General features: G+C 43.9%; 1 protein-coding gene across 1 annotated transcript in view; it reads right to left on the reverse strand.

Annotated features, from left to right (window-relative positions):
- Positions 1–16,254: 16,254 nt before the first annotated feature.
- Positions 16,255–23,551, reverse strand: part of usp54a (ubiquitin specific peptidase 54a) — a 51,474-nt gene continuing 44,177 nt past the window's right edge. The window contains 7 exon segments of the mRNA XM_042066208.1: positions 16,255–19,620; positions 19,787–19,790; positions 20,154–20,350; positions 21,689–21,841; positions 22,113–22,237; positions 22,801–23,232; positions 23,384–23,544. Coding sequence (XP_041922142.1) covers positions 18,958–19,620; positions 19,787–19,790; positions 20,154–20,350; positions 21,689–21,841; positions 22,113–22,237; positions 22,801–23,232; positions 23,384–23,544 — 1,735 coding nt within the window. The 3' untranslated portion in view covers positions 16,255–18,957.

Below are 23,551 nucleotides of genomic sequence, written 5' to 3' on the forward strand. Positions count from 1 at the left end.
TCTGAAATATGTAGGTCAGTGAAAAAGGGCCGTCCTTGATGAGCTGACGAGATTCACTGATGATGACATGCAGATGTCTGCTGTGAATCTCGCAGACTCTGAAGCACAAGTAACACAATCAGGTTGTGGGGGCGGAGGGTCATCATCACCACCTCACCTCACCTGGTCAGAGCACTCCAGGAGGGGAGGTTTGATTAAAGGAAGTAGGACTTCTCCCGGACTGGACCTCACTCACAGAACAGCAAGGACTTCTGGATGATTGACACCTGACGCAAAGAGCTCCAGGGGAGTGGGAAGGGGGACAGATTTGGCGGTGAAGGCCAACTCCTGCCCCTGCGTCCCTTACTCTCTTTAACCCCATGCTGAGGGAGCAGGACAACACACACATCCTAGAGGACATGGATGAGTGGAGGTCATCGGGATAGGAAGTCAATCCAGAACCCAGGCTGGCGTGGACAACAGGATTAAAGATGAAACGGTCTGGGTGCCCTCTAAAAGGGTTTCAGAGGAGGAGAGAGACAGAGAGAGAGAGGGAGAGAGAGAGAGAGATAGAGAGAGAGAGAGAGAGAGAGAGAGAAAGAGAGATAGAGAGAGAGCTCTATGTATTAAGCCATAAGTGCAAACCTTTCAGCACCTCGATCTTTGCTGGTGATTTGAGAAAACCACTCTTTTTCCCAAACAATAACAGCTGACCACAACATGTTGTGTTCAGGCCACATTTATCTGATGGCTGATGCTAGGCTAGCTAATTCAGCCAAAAATATACTCAGTGGGCTGCCACCATCTTTGAAAATGGTGTCCAGCATGTGTTCACTTCAGCCCGCATGTTCACAAACAAGCAAATTACAGTAGGTGGCACATTATCCATTGCCACAAACTGGTGCCATAGAACTATATAATCTAACCTCTGCAGATGGACAGTTACATTGAAAGGAGATTCTGTGACCCGTTTCCCCAAGCCAGAACAACCAACCAAATACAATCACATGGAAGACTTGGTCCACCAAAATTGATCTTGGTCTTGATCAATTTAGCAGTGATTCAGCAATATGGCATGAGTGAGTGTGGGGTTGGAAAAGGATATACCTATGGCTGTGGCTCGACTTCAAGCACAAGGTCGGAGGCCAAGGGCTGCAGAAGGTAACCAGAGCCCTGGGTATATCATTTACCAACCCCACGATCACAAGGTCCATATGACTTTTACACGCAAGTTCTACTTCAACTAATCAATTTTGTATAAGTTGGCTAACAGCCAAACCACAGCCGTGGGTAAGTGCTTACCACATGATCTGATATTAGCTTATTGTTGTTGGACCTGGACCATTATATATCATTTCAGTCAAGGACGACATCTTTGCAAATAAACAATCACACTGGTGTGATGTCATAGCTGTGCAACTTGGAGAAAAGACACAGAAAAATCTTGCTCACGCATACACAGTTCTACCAAACATCTTTGGCTCTGCTCACACACAACATGAACAAATATTTGTTTAATACAATATGAAATCAAAGGGGTTGGCATCATAAGATGGACAAATGAGATATTATTAGCCAATTTTATGTTAAATTGAAATCCCAGGAAAAGCAGAGCGAGCATGGTGGAGCAGTGCTAGTATCACTGTTCTAGGAACAGCTGACCTATGTTCAACTCCCAAGCTGTAATACTTTACTTTAAGTTACTGTAAGGCCAAATCCACTCTGAGAATGATTACATCTAGATGAATGGTCAATGGCATTATTTGCCCAGGTGGCCAAAAAGGCAAGTCACACCACAGCTTTCCAACTTGAACTGTTTGCATCCATGGACTGATTATAACAGGCACCCAAGGCCTGATCACAATGCTGCTGATTGCATCTCCTGTGTCCTTTGATCATTTTGACCCAGACCTTCACCAGGGTCAGAGGGAGACTCGAGAAGAGTGGTATTTCAAGTTTGTGTAATTGTACTGTATATTAATGCAAAATATTCATATATGATCTCTAATTGATCCTTGTTATATGGGCAGCAATCTGATCATGGTTTCATTACAATCTGAGATATGTTCCATAGTTTTATAGCTCAACTAGTCCAATGTCCAATTCTTGAATTTCCCCACGGGGATCAATAAAGTATCTATCTATCTATCTATCTGTCTGTCTGTCTGTCTGTCTGTCTGTCTATCTATCTATCTATCTATCTATCTATCTATCTATAAGTATCTATCTATCTATCTATCTATCTATCTATCTATCTATCTAATCTCTACTGGGCCTTGATTAATGGTATAGTGTTATCTTAGGGCCTCACAGGGATTGGTCACTGGCAAATGCAATGAGTTTTAGTGTGTAAAACCAAAACACCTTCGGGTGTTCGGGAGCTTGGCTTCTCTTCTCGGCTCTGCTCATCTACTCTTTCACACTCTTTGTCTCTGCCTTCCCTTCCCCTTTTCTGTCACTCATCCCAGGTTTGGTTTTGTGTTTACTTGCCAGCTGTAAAATTTAAGCTACCGTGTATTGCAGTATTAAACTGTTCTTACCATACTGTACATATACTTATTGGTGTGCCATGCCTTTGCTTTTAACATTTGCTTTATAAACTGTTTAGTTATACTGTAGGTTGTCAACTAATTATGGAGTCAGATTACGAATGTTTTCTACAATATTCAAGTCTAATGCATCAATACTGTCCCATAAAGTTCTGACACGCCTGAACCTTCCCTTCAGCTGTTTTCCGTGGAAACATTTTGACGGCCTTTACAGTACTACTTTATTTAAAGTAATCACTAAATGTAAAGTAAATGTGGAATTTGGCACAAATACACCTTTACTTCAGTACTAAAAATCATACTTAGTATTTGTTCAGAATTATAGATTTGTTCTGGATATGTATGTGAATGTCTGTCCTGCTTTGAAGATACAGGCTGTTGGTATACCTGCTGGGCATTGCTGCCTGACGCACCTCCACCAGTGCACTCTATGCAAGTGTGTTCCCCTATACACCTATGGGCAGGAACGGGTCATCAGCTGGGGACCACCAGTCACTGATGTTTCGCTCCTTTAACCCCAGTACATCTCTTGGTGGCGGAGCGATGGCTGGTATCTCTACCTGCCACCCCCTGCTGATGCCCTAGGTGTTCTGCCCCCACCCTCTATCTCTCCTCCTCAGCCACAGCCAGAAGCTGCCCCTCTCTGCCTCCTCCGCCAGTTCCTTGATGGCTTTCCGGCTCCCTGCTCCTGTGCAGCGAACTGTTGAGGCGCCCACAAAGCCCTGATGGTAATTTTGATACCATAGATTTAATACACCCCACCTCAACAGGGCGTGTAATGGCTTTCCAGCCAGCCTTCTGACACTCTGCTGCCAGGTCTGCATACTTGGAACGTTTGCGTTCATTGGCAGCCTCCATGCCTTGTTCCCACGGGACAGTAAGTTCCACCATCAGGATGGTCTTGTCTGGAACTGACCACAAGATCAGATCTGGCCGGAGCGATATTTCCACTATCTCCCTTGGAAAATGGAGCTGTCTCCCCAGGTCAACCCTCATGGTCCACTCACCACCGGGTGAGAGGAGTCTTGGTGTTGCTGTCTGGTGGGTGGGTTTGGGATCTTCCCCAGCTCTAGCAAAGGAGATGTGCCGTCTCACTGGGGCAGGAGGTTGGCTGTTGGCCTGTTGTCTGCATGCCTCTGCCACCTCTGCCAGCTTTTTCAGCACCAGGTCATGCCGCCACCTGTAGCGGCCTTGTGACAGTGCCGTCTTACATCCAGAGAGGATGTGCTGGAGGTTTGCGTTGATGGTGTTGCACAGGGAACAGCTTTCTTCCGCGCCAAACCATAGGTTGAGGTTTCGGGAGCAAGGCAGAGTGTCATAGGTGGACTTGATTAAGAAGCCGAGTCTGGCTTGGGGGGTCTTCCACAGATCTGCCCATGACATGGGCCTGCCTGTGACGCCTTCCCAACACATCCAGCCTCCCTGCCAGCTTTGAGACACCGCTTTGACACGTAGACGGTCTTGTTCCGTCCTTGCCACTTCTGCCACCACCATGGCTCTTCTCTGTTCCTTGGAGGCCTTGGACCAGAAGAGGGGGGTCTCGCCTCTCCCCAACCCTGCTCGACCCTCCTGGACTCTTCCAGTGACCTCCTAGTGTTTTAACCTGCTGATGGCCATGTCAACCTCCTCCTGGGCTTTCCACTTCCTCCCTGTTCTTACTTGGGCGCTGCATGGTCATGCAAGTCTATTCTGTCCCATCATATTAATTTTGATCCAGTGCCATTACATTAATCTTTATCCTGGACCATTATTTTGGCTGTGGGGCAAAGTATTTCAATGCCAGTAATCTAATTGGTCACCCTGTCACAAATATTGACAGTCTACATGGATTGATATACAGTACTGTGCAAATATATCAGGCACCTTACATGTTTTGTATCAGGCACCTTATATGTTTCAGCAATGCTATAAAAGGCCCATATTGTTTATTTTTCACTTTCTTAATTAGAATATGATCAGAGAACACAGGACATATGTAGGCTATACAGTAGGCAATTTAAATACACATAAAATGTAGTTTTTGTTGTGATACCAGTCCATTTTCAGTCTCAAGCTACTATTAGATTTGTTGTTTTAGCAATGTTATAATGACTAATCACCAAGGGAGAAGTTCTTGATGGAGCTGTTGTTGCTCCCCACCCAGGGATGGATTACTGCACGGGCCTACCGGGCCCAGGCCCAGGGGCCCAAGGGGTCAGGGGGCCCTGAAGCCCAAGCCTTTGCATGGAATCATTGCCTCAATATCAACAAATCAGGATGTAGGCTATGAATCTGATTGAATTTAGCATTGGCCATCCCCAAAATACACCAGAATACAGGAAATCACATCAAACAAATTAAAAATTTTCTGGCGGAGGACCCCCAAACCCCCCCTCCCACATATACGAAAATGAGTGGGGGGCCCTTAATACATCTGGGCCCAGGGGCCTGAAAGTTCATAATCCGCCCATGTCCCCACCCAGGTGGGCATGCCTGGCCCACCATGCCTGGCCTACCAGAAGCTGCGATGTCAAGAGCATTTTGGCAGGGCGCAAAGTGGAGGAGACACCTGAAAAGCACTGTACATCTCCAGTGACCCTCTTCATTGTATTCCCAGGTGGTAATATAGTGTCAGCTTGCCTCATCAAGGTTCTTTAAATAGAAATCTTTGGCCACGCATTTCCCACATTAGGTGAGCAATGAACTCTTTCAGCTGTAGCTTTTCAATGAGACCTTCGATCTGTCAAAGTGTCGTCATCTCCTTCCCACTTCTGATACCAATGTGTCAGAGCCAGAACCAGTAGTCTACCAGTACCAACCGACTTCAATTCCCCCCTGCGAGATTGGTCATTATAACGCTGCAAAAACAACCAAACAAATGGATCCAAAGACTAGAACCTGAACCAGAAATGCACAATTTTTGTGTTTTTTTTTATATTCCCTCATCTTCTGGTTGAATTCTAATAAAGTCAATGAGAAATAAACATATATGGTCAATTATAACATTGCTAAAACATCAAATCTAATGGGTGCCTAAACTATTTTGCACAGTAGCCTACTGTAGGTAGAATAACATTAGGCAACAGGTATTTTTCTGTGTTTTGTGGTTGTGGGCAAATACAGTGGGCCTAGGCTATATAACATAATAAAACAAGAGAGCAGTGATTACATAACGTCACATTTAACAGTTATTGAAGAAGAAAATTGAGTAAATGGAGTAGGGTTCAATTTAGCATGTGACGTATAGACAAGCAAGAAGGCTGACAAATGATTGTGTGCATAAGCACATAGGCCTATAACCTCTCTCACTGAACTTGTCTTGAGTTAAATGCTGCGTTGCTTAGCAACAGGAAATGCCAAGCCTAAAATTGGAGCTATCTTTTGGGGCAGAGGATGAACAAAAAAAAATCTAAGATAGAAAACACAATTTGATTTTTTAATTCGATTAGCTGGAAATAGAACTGTTGTATACAGTAATATGGCACTCATGATCATGGGGTTGGTAAAGGATACACCCATGGTTGTGGTTACCTGCGGCACTAGGCCTCCGGCTTTGTGCCTATTTCCAAACCACAGCCGTGGGTAGGCCTATATCCTTACCAACCCACTCTCACTTGTGCCATATTGCTTAAATACCAGGGGAACTGTATACAGGCTATTTAACTGCTATGACAAACTTAAACGGACGGGACAAACAAAGGAAAGTCAATACAAAAACATTGTGCTGTGTGTTTCTTTCCTCCGTTAATTTATTGAATTTATTGAGCTGCATACATAAAGACAGAAACGGAAGTGGGACGTAAGAGATACCCCAACAAAGAGAGTCGATGTCCATGTAAGGCATTCGTCATGCCAACTGCCTTGACCTCTATATCAATATCATGTGGCCAAGATGGTTGCTGGGAGACACAGACCTGGGGGAGCTTTTTACTCTGCTTCTTTCCTGAGACTATGTTTGACCCATGTGTGCAAAACGGACGAGACACTAGAAAAGAAAAATAGCTTCATGCCTTTAAATAAAGAAAAGGACAATGTGTTTGACAACAGACAACCTCCCAAAAGCATGTCCGTGCGAGAGCTCTCTGAGCAGAGCTCTCTGTCGTGCGGCGCAGCTCGGAAGACTTGCCAGGGGCTTGTGCTTATGGATTTGCGTGTTCCAGCAGACTATCTCTGCACACATTCTGTTCTGCTGTGTCACGTTGTGTTTTTGTCACATACTTTTTTCTTATGCTACAGAGCCTACTGCAGTGTGAGATGTTGTGTTTTCATTTTAGGATGGTCTCTAATCTCATGATATTTCATGTCATGTCCTGTTGTATTGTTTTTCCTGATCTGTGTTTTACTGAGGTAAATTCGAAAAGAATAAAATTGAAGAGAATATTTGGATATTATTCTTAAATTGAAGAGAATATTTGGAATCATTTTGATACACAAAAGTGAATACAACTTTGATTATAGAGACAAGAGTAATTCACACGGTTACATTAAAACAACTGAGTATGTCTCTCTGTTTGCATGTGTTGTATGCTGAATGCACATCTGGCTGTATCTGTATGATGGAACTCATAAAGTACACAAGTGTGTACAGGACTCCTAATAACATGCTCTAAGGCACAATACCCTCTAAACAAACACTGGCAGATTTGAGGTTTACTTTGTCTCAGAGCCAAATCAAAGATGATATTGCTTTGGGAAATAGACATAGATGTACACAAAACAAACATACTCTCTCTCTCTCTCACTCACACAGACAAACTCACACACACACACACACACACACACACACACACACACACACACACACACACACACACACACACAGACAGACACATGCAATGTGTGCAAACGAACACATACAAACAAACACATATGCATCAGACACAGACATTGTGTGGAAAACATGAATAACAACTCATGTCTTCACAATTTTAATGCAACATTGAAATAATTACTTAATCATTTATAATGTTGGCAGAAACACACACACACACACAAACACAGCAGAAGGAGAGAGAGAGAGAGAGAGAGAGTCTGCATGTCTCTCCATTAAGTGCAGATGATAAACCAATGATGGGTCAAGGGATTTGGCGTTCTTATACAAGCAAATATAGGCATTACTGTGAAATGGCAGTGATTCTACAGGATCCATGAGACCTATAAACAAAACAGCGACATGTAACTGTAAACCAAGCCTTGACATAGAGACAGTCAAAGTCACACCATGTCCTATGCCCAAAATGCAGAAACAGGGGTAACAAATTTAGTTTTGAAATTTGCATTATTTGATAATGTTGCAAAACGGTAAGCAATCCAGTGGGTTCTAAAAGTCTAAGCAGACTTGTGGTTTCAGCTATCTTTATTTTTATTCGGTGCATAGAGGCACTGTGGTTTTTCAGAGAACATATTCATGAGTGACAGAGAAAAACAACAGATAGGGAGGTGACGCCATTCCTCCTTTGCGTGTTCCCCCAAGCCAAAAAAAGGCATTTTGTCCTAGACTGCACTTTTAGCACCAAATAAATGTCCTCCCACAAGAGTTCCAGTTTCTCTGAGAATTTCTTTTTACGCTCTAAAACGGTCACATTTGTGCTTTCTCGTTCATTTTACAGCGTGAAAGTGAACAGAAGACAGAAAGACAGCATATTTTCATACAGGTCATCCCCCTACAAGTGCATGCCAATCTAAGATAACACACAATAAAAGATAATAGGATTCAATTACAAAGCTGTTGTACAACCCCAAAACAAAAAAAGTTGGGACATTGTGTAAAATGTGAATAAAAACAGAATGTAATAATCTGCTAATCTCTTAACCTCATATTTAGTTGCAAAAAGGACACAGACAACATATCAAATGTTGAAAATGACAAATTTGACTATTGCATGGAAAATATATGTTAATTTTGAATTTGATACCAGCAACATGTTTCAAAAAAAGTTGGGACAGGGTAACAAAATGCTGGAAAAGTTGTGTAATGACAAAAAAACAAAAGGAAGAATCTAACGATTGGGTATGAAAAAGAGCATCCCAGAGAATTTGCTGGAAAACAAATTGGATGTCCGTGGTCTTTTGGACCTCAGATCACTGCATTAATACCAGCCCTGTTTCCACCTGTCATTGTATGGGCTCAGGAAAACCTCTGATAACCATTGTCTATGTGCAGTTTGATACTCAATTCAAAAACTGCAGCCAAAATTGTAACAGCAAAAATTGTATTGAGACATGATGCAGAAAATACCACCCTCTTCTCTGGGCCTGAGCTTGTTTAAAATTGACTGAGGTAACGTGGAAAAAGGTCCTGTGGTTAGAACAATCAAAGTGCCATTTTTTTGGAAATCATGGACTCATCTGGGCTAAAGAGGAGAGGGCCTATCCAAGTGTCCAACCTATCCAACTTGTTTTAGTGCTCAGTTTGAAACCCAACATTTATGACGATGTGGAGGAGCATTAGTGCCTACAGCATGGGCATCTTGCACATTTGGCAAAGCACAATCAATTCTGAATGATGTATATAGGTTTTGAGCAGCATATACTGCCATCCAGGCAATGTCAACGCCAGGGACGACATTGAATATTTCAGGAAAACAATGGCAAAATGAATTCTGCACATATATATATGGTATTTCTCAATAGAGGAAGAGTTCAGGTGCTAAGATGGCCTGTCTGCAGTCCAGATTTGTCAAATTAGGTGCATAATGGAATGAAAAACATGACTAAGAATACCATATGCTGTTGAGCAACTGAAATCCTAAATACAGTAAGGGAGTAATGGGACAACATTTAATTCTCAAAACTGTAGCAAATGGTCTCCTCAGTTCATAAACATTTACAGAATTCTGTTAAATAAAGACGTGAAGCAGTTCAGTGGTAAACATGCTGCCGTCACAACTTTTTTTGAAACATGTTGCTGGCATCAAATTCAAAATTAACATATATTTTCCATGAAATAGTCCAATTTTTTATTTTCAACATTTGATATGTTGTCTATATCCTTTTTGCTGCCAAATATGGGTTTACGAGACTTGTATATTATCACATTCTATTTTTATTTGTATTTTACACAACGTCCCAACTTTTTCTGTTTTGGGATTGTAAGATTAACTAATGGCAAAAAAATAACTGGTTGCAACAGATATCACCTCCCCTTAAACATGATCCAGTCTGAGTCTGAACTAGCACAAATGCAGATACACACACATACACATACAGTATGTACTGCAACAAAATTACCCCCTAAAATTCAGATTGGTAAAAAGCTTGAGGTAGCGGTCACCTTCTCCTACATTTACTTAGCAGGTCAAACAGTGCAGCACACGAAAAACAAGTCACGCTATCCCAAACATTGTTGATAACCCATTTATGTCCAAACAATATGTTTATGCAGAATACAAAACCTACCATCTGAAGTTCTCCAACACACTTGGGCAAAGAAGAGCAGCATAATCACTTGATTGATTGAATGGCCCAGCTGGTAAAGACATGAACAGGTTTGTGGTCCAGAAGGAGTTTGTGTAACTGGTTGTAGGACAGCAGCAACACTATGGACCCTTTCAAGAGAGTTCCATTATCAGCATCATAGTTGGCCCCACAAGACTTCCTTTTTAACATTCCATATGTTATCTTAATGCAGAGGAAGTAGATTGGGAACCAAATAGAACGTTCAAGCATTGTTTTTGTTTTTATTGTTGAAAGGGTCTATACTTGAAAGCCACTCACTCCTGTCACCTTAATAGAGGCTCGCTCTAATGGTCATGACTGTAAAATTCATACCTGACGGACGGTTCATGGCAATGGATCTAGATAAAAAGGAAACGGTCATGCCAACATGTGAAAACACATTACAAATCACATATATGAAGGACATTAAAGAAAGGAAAGAAGCAAAAAACTCACTCATACAGTGTCTGACACATTTATTTATATTCTATAAGCTTTGACTGGATGGTAAAAGAAGATAGTAAGATACTGGTTATCAGCTGTAACAGTTTCACTGTCTGTGCTTGTTTCCTGACCAGTAACTTGCTGACATCTATACAACCTTCACAATCGCCATGAAATCTCCAGACAGAAGCCCTTCATTAATACAGCTTCTGAAACTGGCCTCTGAGTCTATGTCAGCCAAGTGACAGGAAATGAACTGCGTACATTGTTTTGCTGTCGTGCTTAGCATTTACCAAATGACCCTTGAGGGGCCGTGCAAAACTATCTGACACAATTAAAGTTTCAAATGTTAGCAAATGAGGGTCAGTGAGTCACACTGCTTCCTTCATAATATTGTGATGTAACAGTGCCACAGTTGTATGCAAAAAAAAGGCCGACCAAGTACCTCATGTAACCCTTTGACCTCTTTGCAATTTCAAGCACACAACCATCACACTCAAGGACATGCTGTGTCAATACAACCAGAGTAATGTATTGGCAATACACTCCTTTTTCTGAAAATACTGAAAAGGATGTATTGAACAATTTGTTATCAAAGAAAGACCATGTTCGTGTTTAAACCCACAAAGATGTGATTACAGTTGTTAGTGTAAGGAAGCCTTTGTGTTAAGGAGTCAATGCACACAAATTACTTGTTTTGAGTGTCAGATAAACAAAAAAAAGTGACACATTGAAAAGGCTTTTTATTGGCAAAAGAGGAAAGTTGAATAGGCAATTGAGTGAACATAATATGATGTCCACATACAATTACATATTGATAAATGTGTCATTGTATAGAACAATGAGCCACTGAAGTATGGATTTTAACCCAAACAAATAAGAATAGAGGAAAAGGTTCACAGGAACTGGGCAGGGACAAGTGGATGCCTGTGATTATTCTTTACGATCTTTACATTGTATTTGAGATTCTAGAAGGCTATACCATGAAATAAGGTCACTGGCTTATCAAGGTAGCAGGAGCACTAATCTTAAAAGAACATGTCACATTTAAAACCACGGATACTCAATATGTTCTTTTAGAAATCAGTGATAGCTCCTGAAGTTACCTGGATAAGCCAGTAACCTGACTATAGTACAGCGCCAAGATGAATACAGTATCTAATGCTGACCACTCTTCTCGACCCCCTAATCTGCATCCTCTGACTAGTCTCACGTCTCCTCTCAACACGTATAAACTTGCCTTCCCTGATACCTGACGGCTGTCCTGGATGCATATAGAGACTCACAGGGACTCTCTACTGCATGTTTTGCACAGCCAGACACTTCCATGTAGCTAATTAAAAAGCTGGAAGTATTCAGTGGAGCCTAGTGGTTAGAAATACCTGACATCTTGCACAAATGCCTGACCCGGCTACATGGGGAGACCACTTGCAGCAGCAACCCTGACCTTTGATTAAGCAGCCCTGAGATATCTCACCCAAGCCCTCAGGATCTCAGACTCACTGCATAGATTTAATAATATTATGACGAACGGGACCTTGTCATTGAATTCATTTCCAGAGGTGTTTGAGGTAGAGTCCATGCCTCAGATGGAAGTGCGCTGGGACTATCAAGAAGGCACAGGGGGTATGGCTGGAGGAACAGTCCTCTCTCTCAGGTCTCTGCAGGGGTGCCTGGGCTGTTGTTCAAAGTAACTTGAACTTTTCAGACAGCAGCAGAAGTAGGAGACCCCGTGGCAGTTTCTAAATGCCCAATAAAGCCTGGTTAAGCACAGCCTAAACACACAGTGCTCTGAGCTCAACTCCAGCTGGCAACACAAGGAAGCGTGCTAATTTAAAGACAACATAGCCTCCCATCCTTCTGCAGTCAGGAAATCGTACTGTGCTCGCTGCTGACAAAAATGGGGCACTGGCAAGGCTTTAACTGTGATTCATCTTACACTTTTGACAATCAGGCAAACTTAAGTTTCATGAATTTCGAGTTTTTGCCCTGAAGGGTTCATTCCAAAGTAGTGATGTGTCAGATGTGGTCTATGGCACAATGCTAATAATTTAAAGCTGTGGTAAACAAGAGCACCCAGCAGATTTGAAAAATGTAACCTTGAGTTCATACTTTAATCAAGATCCTTATCTGGCCTTCCTCTGCATGTATAAAAAGCAAACAAATGTCTTTCTCTCTCTTACACACACACACACACACACACACGCACACACACACTTAAGTTCACAGTCCCCGATCAGGTACATTCTCCTCTTTGATTGCAAGTTTACTCATGATGTTTGAGCTTTGTGAAAATATAGAACTTAATAACCACTAAAGGTAGGGAAATTAGACTGTTTATGTTAGATTGTCATGGTTGACAAATGAGAGAAATTATGTCAATAGGTTTAGAAATATCACCCAGGGCTGTTAAAAGAATACTGTAGCAATCACTCATGCACAGTCACGTACACACACACACACACTTGAATGCCTTTAGCAACAGGACAAATAAGATTATGTATGAGTGCATTTGTGCAGCATAAACATATGATAATGTGTGAAAAAAGACAAGCAACATGAGAAAATGCGGCCATCCATGCAGGGCTGGCAAAAAAAAAAACAACATTCATCTATTCAGTTTATCCAAACACCTCAGGTTTTAATCATGTCAAGAAAGAGAGGACACCACGGCATCTTAGCCTCGCATAAAATTTGCATTAAAAAAGAGAACATAATTCATTCTTTCACAATCTCGACCTTCTGAAAGTAAATGGTATCACTAAAACAAGGGGCTACATTAAGATTATGGAGGAACAGATCAGGCAGTCTGCTGAGAGACCTGCCCCAATAGGCGGCATTGGACCATTAAAACACACAATGACCCAAAACATACAGCCAAACAAGGCAAGAAATGGTTAACAGCCAGAGTGATGGCAAATAATCGTTCCTGCCTCAAAACCCGGATTACTGCTAAAAAGGTGGGGCCAGAATCATTGTGGAGACTTGGAGAGGCTTGGTAGGTATAAGAACCATTTTAAGAGCTTTGAATGCAATGTTTCCATTGATTATTTAAAAAGGGCATGAATAATTTTGGATATGCCATTTTTCATAAAAATGTTAAAAAAGTTTTTTTGATTCCATGTTTCTACCACATTGTCTTACAACCTTTAGCCATGTGGCAGGGTCATTTTCAGACAGAACAAACATATTGATCAAGAGAAAATCAACATTAAATCAATATTTGCCAGGAGTATGAATAATTTTGTTCCTAACTGTATATATACATATACGGTATGTGTGTGTGTGTATATATACTGTACGGGATATTTATTTATTTGGCTTATGCTTTTATCCATTACAGACCTCAGTTACAGGGCCAGCCTCACTGGAGGCAGGGTTAAGTGCCTTGCTGAAGGGCACAACGAGGAGTTGACTGGGAGTCGAACCCACAACTGTTCTGGCTAGTACTGCATATAGGTCACAGCTACTGCTACTGCATAGGTCACAGGACATAATAAATATTTTAATGTATAACATTTGAATATCAGATAGGTAGTGTATTTCATGGGGAACCTAAACATAGAACACAGAAAGAAAACAAATGAATAGATTTGATTTAACTAAATAAACGTAGGCTATCTGCACACTGAACAGCAATACAAATAGATGTAAAAGCAAAGCCCAAATGGTGGATTGTCCTTTCTCTCATGCCGTCCTCCTGCAGACCACACCGAGACTTGGCCACCTAGTACACAGGATTTAGTTTGAGTTTCAAGAAAGGCTCTTTCCTGCTCTTTCAGGCACTGCAGGGAGCATCTCAGGTAGACCCCCGAGGCGCACCCCATTTGAAAAAGCTACCTTGTCATTGGAGTGCAACGCACTAAACATTTCCGTTACCTGAGGTAGCACATCTGCAGTCAAAGGGAGGCTCTCTTGTTTATCTAAAAGCACTTGCTCTTTCTGAGGATTCCATGCTGGGGTCAACATAATGTACTGTACAAACAGTGCAGCCTCACAAAGCTTGTATTCACATTATGTCTGGGGGCAAACATGGACGAATTTGGTATAGTTAATGTGAGGGGACACTAGTGAACTGAACTGGATGCCTTGCAAAGGCAGTTGTTAAGGTAGGCCTAATGATGTGATCTCAAATAGAAACCGAAAGGGTGAATGGAGCAGCAGTCACATTGCATTGTAGGCAGGTTTAAAAAAAAAAAAAAAGTCTTGGGTTGGCTCTAATCACATAATTCAGTGGGTAAATTTCAACAAGTGGTAACGCAGACGAGTCTGGGAGCACATTTGAATTTGCTCTGATCAGACAGATTCGCCTGCCCATCCGATTCAAGCCCATTTCCAAATCACCAAAAACTCTGAAACACACCGACGCAATTACAACCGAATATGAATTGAGAATTGGTTTGGCGTCAGCCAGGCTACCTGTGGCATATAGTAGACTACTGACTGTAATGAAATGCAGAAATCTGTCCTAATCAGATTGCTAAAGGGAAAACTGGTTAAGAGCCACTGAGTGCACAGACTTGCACAGAATCACAGTCTATCGAAATCAGCCATTTCCAAATCTCCACATGGTAAGCCATAGCAATATAAAGTAATCCAAGAACAGAGAGGAATGTACTACTAGACAGATACAAGAATGGACAATATGTTGGATTTTGTTCTAAGCCTCCAATTCGCCTTCACTATGCCTCACATGAAGACCGTCAAAAGTCAAAAGAAATACTACTTGGTGGAAGATCAAGCTATTTCCTGTACACACACACACACACAGGCATTTCCATATAAGAAAAACACTTTGCTGTACCCCCACCAAATGTCACTGGCATCCACATGTCCAGAGACCTACATGAGAGCCAATGGCTCACGGGGACTCCCACCAGCCTTTATGTCTTTCCGGTGGTCAACTGCAACACCACCAAGGCCAATTGCATCTACGATAAGGACAAGTTGGTGCAGCAGTAAGTGCCATTTCCATAGTCAAGTGTCAGTTCTAGTCAGGTGATAAGTGCTAGAATTAGCAAGTCTAGTTGTAGGTAGTGCTACAAGATGAGATACTCCCTGAAGAGCTGGCTATTCAGGAATTTCTTGAAGGTAGAGAGGGATGCCCCCTGCTCTGGTAACTGGTAGTGCGTTCCACCAACCATTTTCTTAAAGATTCTACCCAGAGTAATATACAGTAAAATAATATATGTTAGAGGTATGCATATGCCCTAGATATGGAATCCATGGCTTTGGTGTTGCGAGCAGGAGACGAAGAAACATTTTGTACCAGTGCGATTTAATTGCCTGCCAACAAGCATAATCGTAAATAAATTTATTTTGTACATGGTCTTAACTTGTTCACAGCCTTCACGACAGGTGATTTTAAAATAATGTATTTTAAAGTATTATATTAAAGGCCTACAGGTTCTGTAGCCTTTCAGAGCTAAGCCTTAAGAAAGGCATCTTGAAGACTTTAAAGCTCATATGTCCCATGGTCAGTTACGGAACTCCATGTTTGGGGATCAAAGAAAAGCAGAGAAGATTACTGGTGAGAATAGACAAAATATTACATTAACACAACCTCAAGAGACATAGAGACTGTGGCCTAATGGTCTTAATCACTGCCATGGTGAGAGTTTAAGCGAAGTGGGCATGGAGAGCTTTATTCTTGAGGTACTGTGCCTGAATGGGTGTTGTGTGAGGCTTTTGCCGCTACAGGGACCAAAAGGTGATTTATGGCCCTAAACTTTTCCCACACCCCAATCTGGGAAAAGAGCTCTGCGAGCATGTGATGGTGTGTACGAGGCTGGTGATTGTCATCCACAAGAGCATGAGCGTGACAACAAGGTTTGCTTTGTTTTAACAGATGAAAATGAGATGGGTGTTTGTCTTTAAATTCTGCTCAAATCTGGAGCAGAGGATAGCAACTTTATTGCAAAAATACACATGAACTTCCTTTTTTTTCTAGCACAGCATTTACAAACAACCTTTGAAATGGAAATCTGTCAAGCTTTTATATGGGCAAAGCTCATTCATTAGATTTAAAGGCTATTCATGTATGTACAAACATTTATATACATACTTCAACAGTTTCAGTATGCGATGGACCACCAACATTTTGGTACAGTTTAAGGACACACTGGATCCAGTAGTCTGCTCATTGTCCTTAGGGGGGCAGTGTTGCTGTTCAGTACACATAACAATATTTATAACCTCCTAACCAAAGGTTATTCACATCACTGAGATACTGGCAGCTTAATCACTAGACAAGGATTTATAAGTGTGACTTAACCACAATATAAATTCTCCATTCAAAATTCCAATTCAGATTAAAATTTACTCTGATTTTGTAGTAACACATGTTATGATGAATGCAGTTAACATTCAACAGTTCAATGGATGGTTTAGCAGAGTTTAATCCTTGTCCAAGACCAGCTATGAGTATCAATTTAACAGAATAGCTACAATCCAGTTCTCAGGACTTTCAGTAAGTTAAATCTGTTAGCCCCTAAATCATCCCCCCCCCCCACACACTCTTGTTGACTACATAGTCCAGGGCAACCCTGTCCCATTGTTGTACTAGTAGCATTTAGCCAGCAGTTTCAACAATATAGAAAAATAAATGTAAAAATATGCAACCAAAAAATAGGCAAAAACTTTATCTTAAAAACAAAACATGTTTCATTTTCATTCCTTCATTTAAAGGTAATGCTTTGACAAAAGCATTTACATAAGGCTTTACATTTGTTTGTTTTTGTATAAGTGAAAAAGAAAATTGCAACATAAACAATCTGAAGTTTGAGAACTGTCACAAGGCCCCACGATGCTACATTTCTGCACTTGCTAATGCCATGTGACCCTCTGTGTAACTTGCCTGCCAAGAAAACAGGCAGACTTTTTAAAGAGTGAATTTGCTCAAAATTCAGTCAGCTCCTACAAGTGTATAAAAAAGATCCCTTACGGGAGAAATGGCAAAACCAAGGATTCATGGTGTAACAGAAACATATGAAATTGAATTTGTGGAGATATAATAATAACAAAACAATAAATAATCCCCCACCTCCCCTACCTCTCAGTAGAACCTCCCAAGAAAATCCATCAAGTCTAAAACTCTACTGCCAGAATCGAAAAGGACCACTCCCATTTCAACATGCAGGGTTTTCATTGTCTGACAAAAGCTGATTAAGAATGGCGCCTATGGGTCGCAAACAGCTGTGCCTCTATAGGATGGCATTTTAAACATCCTTGCCTACTGTACAAAATATAAATATTTCACAAAACATTTCTCCCAGAACATCGGAGAAGAGCGACTTTTTTTATACTAAATCTTCTAGTGCTTGCACTTCTGAAGTGCACTAAATTGGTGTTAACACTGTTATGTTCATTTCACTGCACTAAAATAAACCATTTTTTAAAAATATTATCCACAAAAGCTACCGTAATCAACATCAGTCGCTTTCTGCACAGCAACCATGACGTGTATGGTTGGAAAGCCCTTTTTCAGCTTCAAAACAATGACCAGACGCTGCTAGGATATATACCAAAGATTCTGGAAAGGAAGTTAAGAGTATACTGATTAGTAAGATAGTTGTGGTAACACTTTGTTTAGTAATCACTTTGAAATGAAGAAGCATTCATAGTCTTAATTATGTATTAACAGTTCTGAGTAAATAATTAGTAAGTAATTAATTGTTATGATGATTATAAATAAAACTGGTTTGTGGGAGGAAGAATTATGTGCTTGTCATTGCTGAAAGTGAGACAAATCGCAAACAGAATATCAGGAAATCAGGATTTCAAATTCAGCAGATCCTGATTTGAATTTCAGGCTAACGGTTCCAATGGTTCCATGGCAGGCTTCATACCTCTTCCTTCATATGTTTTACAGCTATTCTGACCCATAATCCATCTTTAGTGTCTCTCCCAAGCCTTCATACAACACGTAGCCCCTTACTGGAGGCCAGGATCAGTGTCATCATTGTGTCTGTAGAAGGGGGAGCCGTCAGAACTTCCCTAGTGTCCTGTTTCAGATACTGCAGTGGTCAGCTTGAGGAGGAGCTGCCAAAGGACTCTACATTGCAAGCTCTCCATAGTCCACATCACTGCAGGTCCTATTCCAGACACACAGAGGCCCTGAACCAAGGATAATGTAAAATGGTCACCCACTACCACCATTACAGAGGACAGGGACAACCCACTTTCTGATGAACTTCAGACGATGGCAGAATGGAGAGAGGAGAGCTGCAGGCATCATGAAAGGCAGTGGAGACGCTGCAGTCGGGAGAGTGACCGTATCAGAGGCTGAAGTCCATCTCACTCCACAAGAGAATTCGGCCTTTTCCATTTCTGCTAGGGGCATGCATTAAGGCCATCCAATGGAGAAAGAGTGCTGTACTCTTAGTGAAGAGCAGGTTGTGTTTGTGTTAGGGAACCAGTGCTCTACCCTACCAATCCCCTTAGCTGGGCACAACCTCGGCTAGAGAAGTGTGACTCAGCGTTTTGGGGGGGGGGGGGTGTAGCAGGTGAGAAGAGAGCCCAGGTGTGTGGTAGTGGCAGGTGTCCCAGGTGTGCAAGCGGGTCGGCGGGTTCAGCTGGCGGTGCGGAAGCGGGCCACGTGTGCCCCGCAGGAGCGGCAGTAGCCGGCCATGGGCTCGGCGGGAGCGCGGTGGCACAGGGCGCACAGCGGACTACCCACCGAGGGGCTCCGCGTCAGCCTCATCCGGGAGTCCGTCCTGGCGAAGGGCTGCTGCTGCTGCTGCTGGGTATTCCTGCCGCCCAGGATGACCGTCTGGTAGCCCGTAGTCCTCCAGTCGCCCTCGGGGGGCACGTCCAGGCGGAGTGGCTGAGGGGGGGCCTGGGTGTGTGGGCTGCGGAGCTCGTGGTGCTGGGGGGCCGATGGTGGTGGTGGCACTGGAACTCGGCTCGTGTGCGTGGACATGGGCCGCCTGTAAGGGGCCTCTGCAGGTCGGTCTTGGGGCGCGGAGCGGCGGGGGTGGGCGAGGGTGGCGTAGCCGGAGTCCAGTTGGCTCCATTGCCTGGCCGGTGCTGGCCGCCGCGGAGCCCGCGGGAGCGTGCCGTAGCTCATGGCGACGTTGTGGTAGGAGTCGCGTTGGAGAGCTTCACTCCGGTCAAACATAGCCAGAAAGGGGTTGACCTTTGAGTGATCTCCTGCACGTGGCAACAAAAAGAGCGTTAACGCACTCACACACACACACACACACACACACACACACACACACACACACCACACTCAACAAAAAACAACAAAAACAAGGTTGAAGTTGGTACGTGCCAGCTGGTACGTATGGTAGTGGAGAGGCTAATCTGCTACTCAGTTACGGTAGTCTACAGTGAAAGGATATGTGATATGTTAACATTCTAAACTCTTTGCATTACAGAAAGGCAGCCCTGTGGACAGAGCTGCAGTACCAGTGGTGGGGAGAAGTGGGGTAAGGATCACACAATGAAAGTGAACTGTGATGGTGATGCAGGCCTTTAGCATCCATGCTGATCAGAGCAATCTGTCTGTAGCATGGGGGTCTAATGCCAGTGGTTGAGAATGCGTATGCATAGGTATGTGTGTGCATGCATTTGTGTGTGAGCGACAATGTGGGTGCAATGTGAATGTGTATATGTATTCATGTGTGCGTGTGTGTGTATAAGCGTACGTGTGTGCGTGTGTGTGTATGTATAAGCGTACGTGTGTGCGTGTGTGTGTATGTATAAGCGTACATGTGTGTGTGTGTGTGTTCCGTGAGGTGGTTCAGGAGCAGAGGAGGTTACCTGTGAGTCCCCGAGGCTGCTGGGTTGGGTGTGTCGGGGGGGCGTGTGGGTGGGGGTACAGGTGCTGAGGGGTGGTGGTGGGGAAGGAGGGGGAGTGGGGGGAGGTGGGGGGAGGACGTGAAGTGCGGGGAATTGCTATGGTGATGTGAGATGACCCGCGCGTCTGCATGCTTTGGCATCCGGGTTACAGAGGACTCCTTCTTAGGGAAAAGATAGAGAGAGAGAAAGAAAGAGAGAGAGAGAGAGAGAGAGAGAGAGAGAGAGAGAGAGAAGAGAGGAGGGGAGAGAGAAAGAGATGAGAGAGAGAGAGCCAGAGAAAAGAGATGAGAAAGATGAGAGGCCAGAGGAAAGAAAGATGAGAAAGACAGATCAGCAGAGAAAGAGAATGAGACAGAACGGTAAGAAGAGGGATAGAGAAAGAAAGGGAGAGAGAGAAAGAAAGGGAGAGAGAGAAAGAAAGGGAGAGAGAGAAAGAAAGGGAGAGAGCCAAAGGACGAGAGCACCATGGGTGAGGACAGCAGAAGGGGAGACATGAAGAGAGATGGAGTTAAAACAGGCTCACACACAAATGGAAGTCTGTTTTAGGCACCATCTGCATTAACACAATATACTTGCTTTTGCCCCCCCCCCCACCCCAAAACAAAAAATTCCACAGATATGACCAATAACTCCTATATTCCACCATTAAGGCTTCACAACAGCTCAACTCTAACTCCTTTTCTATGAGCTCCATCAGGAGGAAACAATGACTCCTCCTACTCTGTTTCACTGTTCAACATGTTTTCACAAAGAAAAAGTACAACTGCTTAAGATTTTGAGTGTAAGAAAAAGCTAAATCCTAATCATGAGTGGGGTCAAAAGGACCTTTCCACAGTATAATCAGCATTTCCCTTACTATTGCTATGTACAACAATAGCCAGAAGAGGGCCTTGTCCCGCCACTGCAAACAGCTGCAGTTACATCGCTTTAACAGCAGATGGCAGTATGAGCTCATGAAACACAGCGGGGGGGCCGGGGTGATGGCGAGGGGTTGGGGGGGTTGGCGATGATGTAATGTTATAAGGCACACATGAGGCAACGCTCAGGCTGCAGAGAGATGAGCCCTTAAGCACAGGAGGCTCATCCAGAGATGGAGAAAACTCAACCTGCCCCAACAGACGGCTACTGTCAGATTAGGACTTGTGGGCACAGCCAAACATAAGGCACCAGTGTGAGTGTGTTTGTGTGTGTGGTGTGTGTGTACAGGGCGTTGTGTGAAGTGCCAGTGTGTGCGTTAACTGGTATTCTTTCAAACACAGCATAAAAGAAAAGACAGAGAGAGAGAGAGAGTGACAGAGAGAGAGAGAGAGAGAGAGAGAGAGAGAGAGAGAGAGAGAGAGAGAGAGAGACAAGAGAAGAGAGAGAGCATGTATGCATGTGTGTGTTTGACTGTACTTTCTTTATCGGAGAGAAACATATATTTTTCTACTTGTGTCTATGACGGCATATAAATGAAAAAGAGAGTGTGTGTGTGTGTTTGTGTATGTCACACTCACAAAGCTGCGGGAGGAAGAGAGCAGCTCAGGTCGACCCCCGATGACTGTGCCACTCAGGCTACGGGCGACACGACGCAGGTTCTCGGCACTGTAGGATGCATCGTCACACACCCCCACCCGGTCACACTCCACTGCACTCGCAGGCTGCGCAGGCTGCACGCACACACACACACACACACACAAACACACACACACACAGACAGAGCACCACAGATGCATAAATATGAGCCATGAATGAGCAGAAATTTAACAAGAGCGTACTTCAAACACAGAGGACATTTAGGACGTACAGACCAAATGCATTGTAGGGGGTGATTTTAGGGTAGTCAGCTTCTGATAAGCCAAAGGCTTCGCAAAGGTCTCTTTCCCTTAAACCATCTCCTTAACTACAGGCAGACACACACACACGCACACACACCATTACCTTAGTGGGCGCCTCTGGGGCACTGACGTAACCAGGTGTTCTGTAGGCGTTCCTCTCGATCTCCGCGGTGGGAGTTTTGGAGCGTCCGAGAGTTCCGCCATACAAGAGCTTCCTGGCTGCGGAGCCTGTTCACAGGCAAACACAAAGTAAAGCGAAGGAGAAAATTACTTTTTATTCACTCACTGTCACATTCAATCCCAATCACATTAAATCAAGGTCAGGGAACCTGAACAGTCGGGAACATTGGCAGCAGTGCAAGCCAACCCCACAATATGCCTTTCAATTGAACTGCTTGATAATGTACTAGCTGCAAATGGGACAGGCATCCTAATGAGAAGCTGTGAAGGCTTGGATAGAAATATGAACTACAACAGACAAGACTCCAGTTCTTGAGCTGCATATTTCCAGCACTAAGTAGTGCTAATCAATGGCATGACTGAAGACAGAGGCATCTTAAGTCAACCGTTAATGGAATGCATTTTTAATTAACATTTTAGGTAGAACACAGCAGTGTAACGAAAAAAACATCTCCATCACAAATCCATCTTGTAAGGCCTTTCTGTACATTTTTTATTTTATTTTATTTGTTATGCACTGGAAAAATACACAAGAAAAAAAAAGTTACTCGAGTGAAATATCAACAACAAGCAACAAGGCAGTAGCACCATGTTGCACCTGAGGTGTGTACCTGGTCTGGAGCCTGGCTGGGGGCTGTGACCCCGTGGGGTGCGAGGCACAGAGGAAGCTTGCAGGCTGGCCTGGTAGAGGGAGTCCAGCTCCGAGAGCTCCTCAGTGGGCGAGGCAGCAGTGGTGGTGGTGGTGGTGGTGGTGGTGGAGGAGGAGAGGGCATTCTGGGAGTTGTAGTATCGGTTGATGTTCTCGGCCCAGCATTCCACAGGCATGCATGCTCCTGCTCGGGGCTCTGTAGATGGGGAGGGTGAGCGGGGGGACGTGCTGGGGGGCTGCAGCTCCACCGTGAGAGACCTGCGAGGGGTAGGGGACGTGGGACGGGTCTGCGTGAGCCGCGGTCCAACCAGTCCCGTTGTGATTGGCCAGGAGAGTCGGGGAAGGCGGGATGAGGCCGTTGGGCTGGGGGGAGGAGCCGTGGGTGGAGGGGCGTCTGCCGGTCAGTGTGGTCCCCCACTGGGCATCCTGAGGGCTCAGGTGGGCTGGGGAGGGACTGCGGGCGCGTTGGGGGTGCAGGGAGGCTGGCGTCGGGGTGGCCACCCCGGCGTGACCGTTCCAGTATACAGGGGCGACCGGAGGCTTACTGGGCAGCACCGGCAGCTTGGCAGGAGGAGGAGGAGGAGGACTCTCCTTTACGGCCTTGGGCACGGGCGGCGACAGGCCATTGGACTGGTCACTCGCACCGTTCGCACCTCTGCCATCCCGCCTGGGGCCCTCGGTCAGCACATCCGCTGCGGGGCGTGCGCTGCAGT

The sequence above is a fragment of the Alosa sapidissima genome, chromosome 16, assembly GCF_018492685.1.
Source record: "Alosa sapidissima isolate fAloSap1 chromosome 16, fAloSap1.pri, whole genome shotgun sequence".
Taxonomy (NCBI): Eukaryota; Metazoa; Chordata; class Actinopteri; order Clupeiformes; family Clupeidae; genus Alosa; species Alosa sapidissima.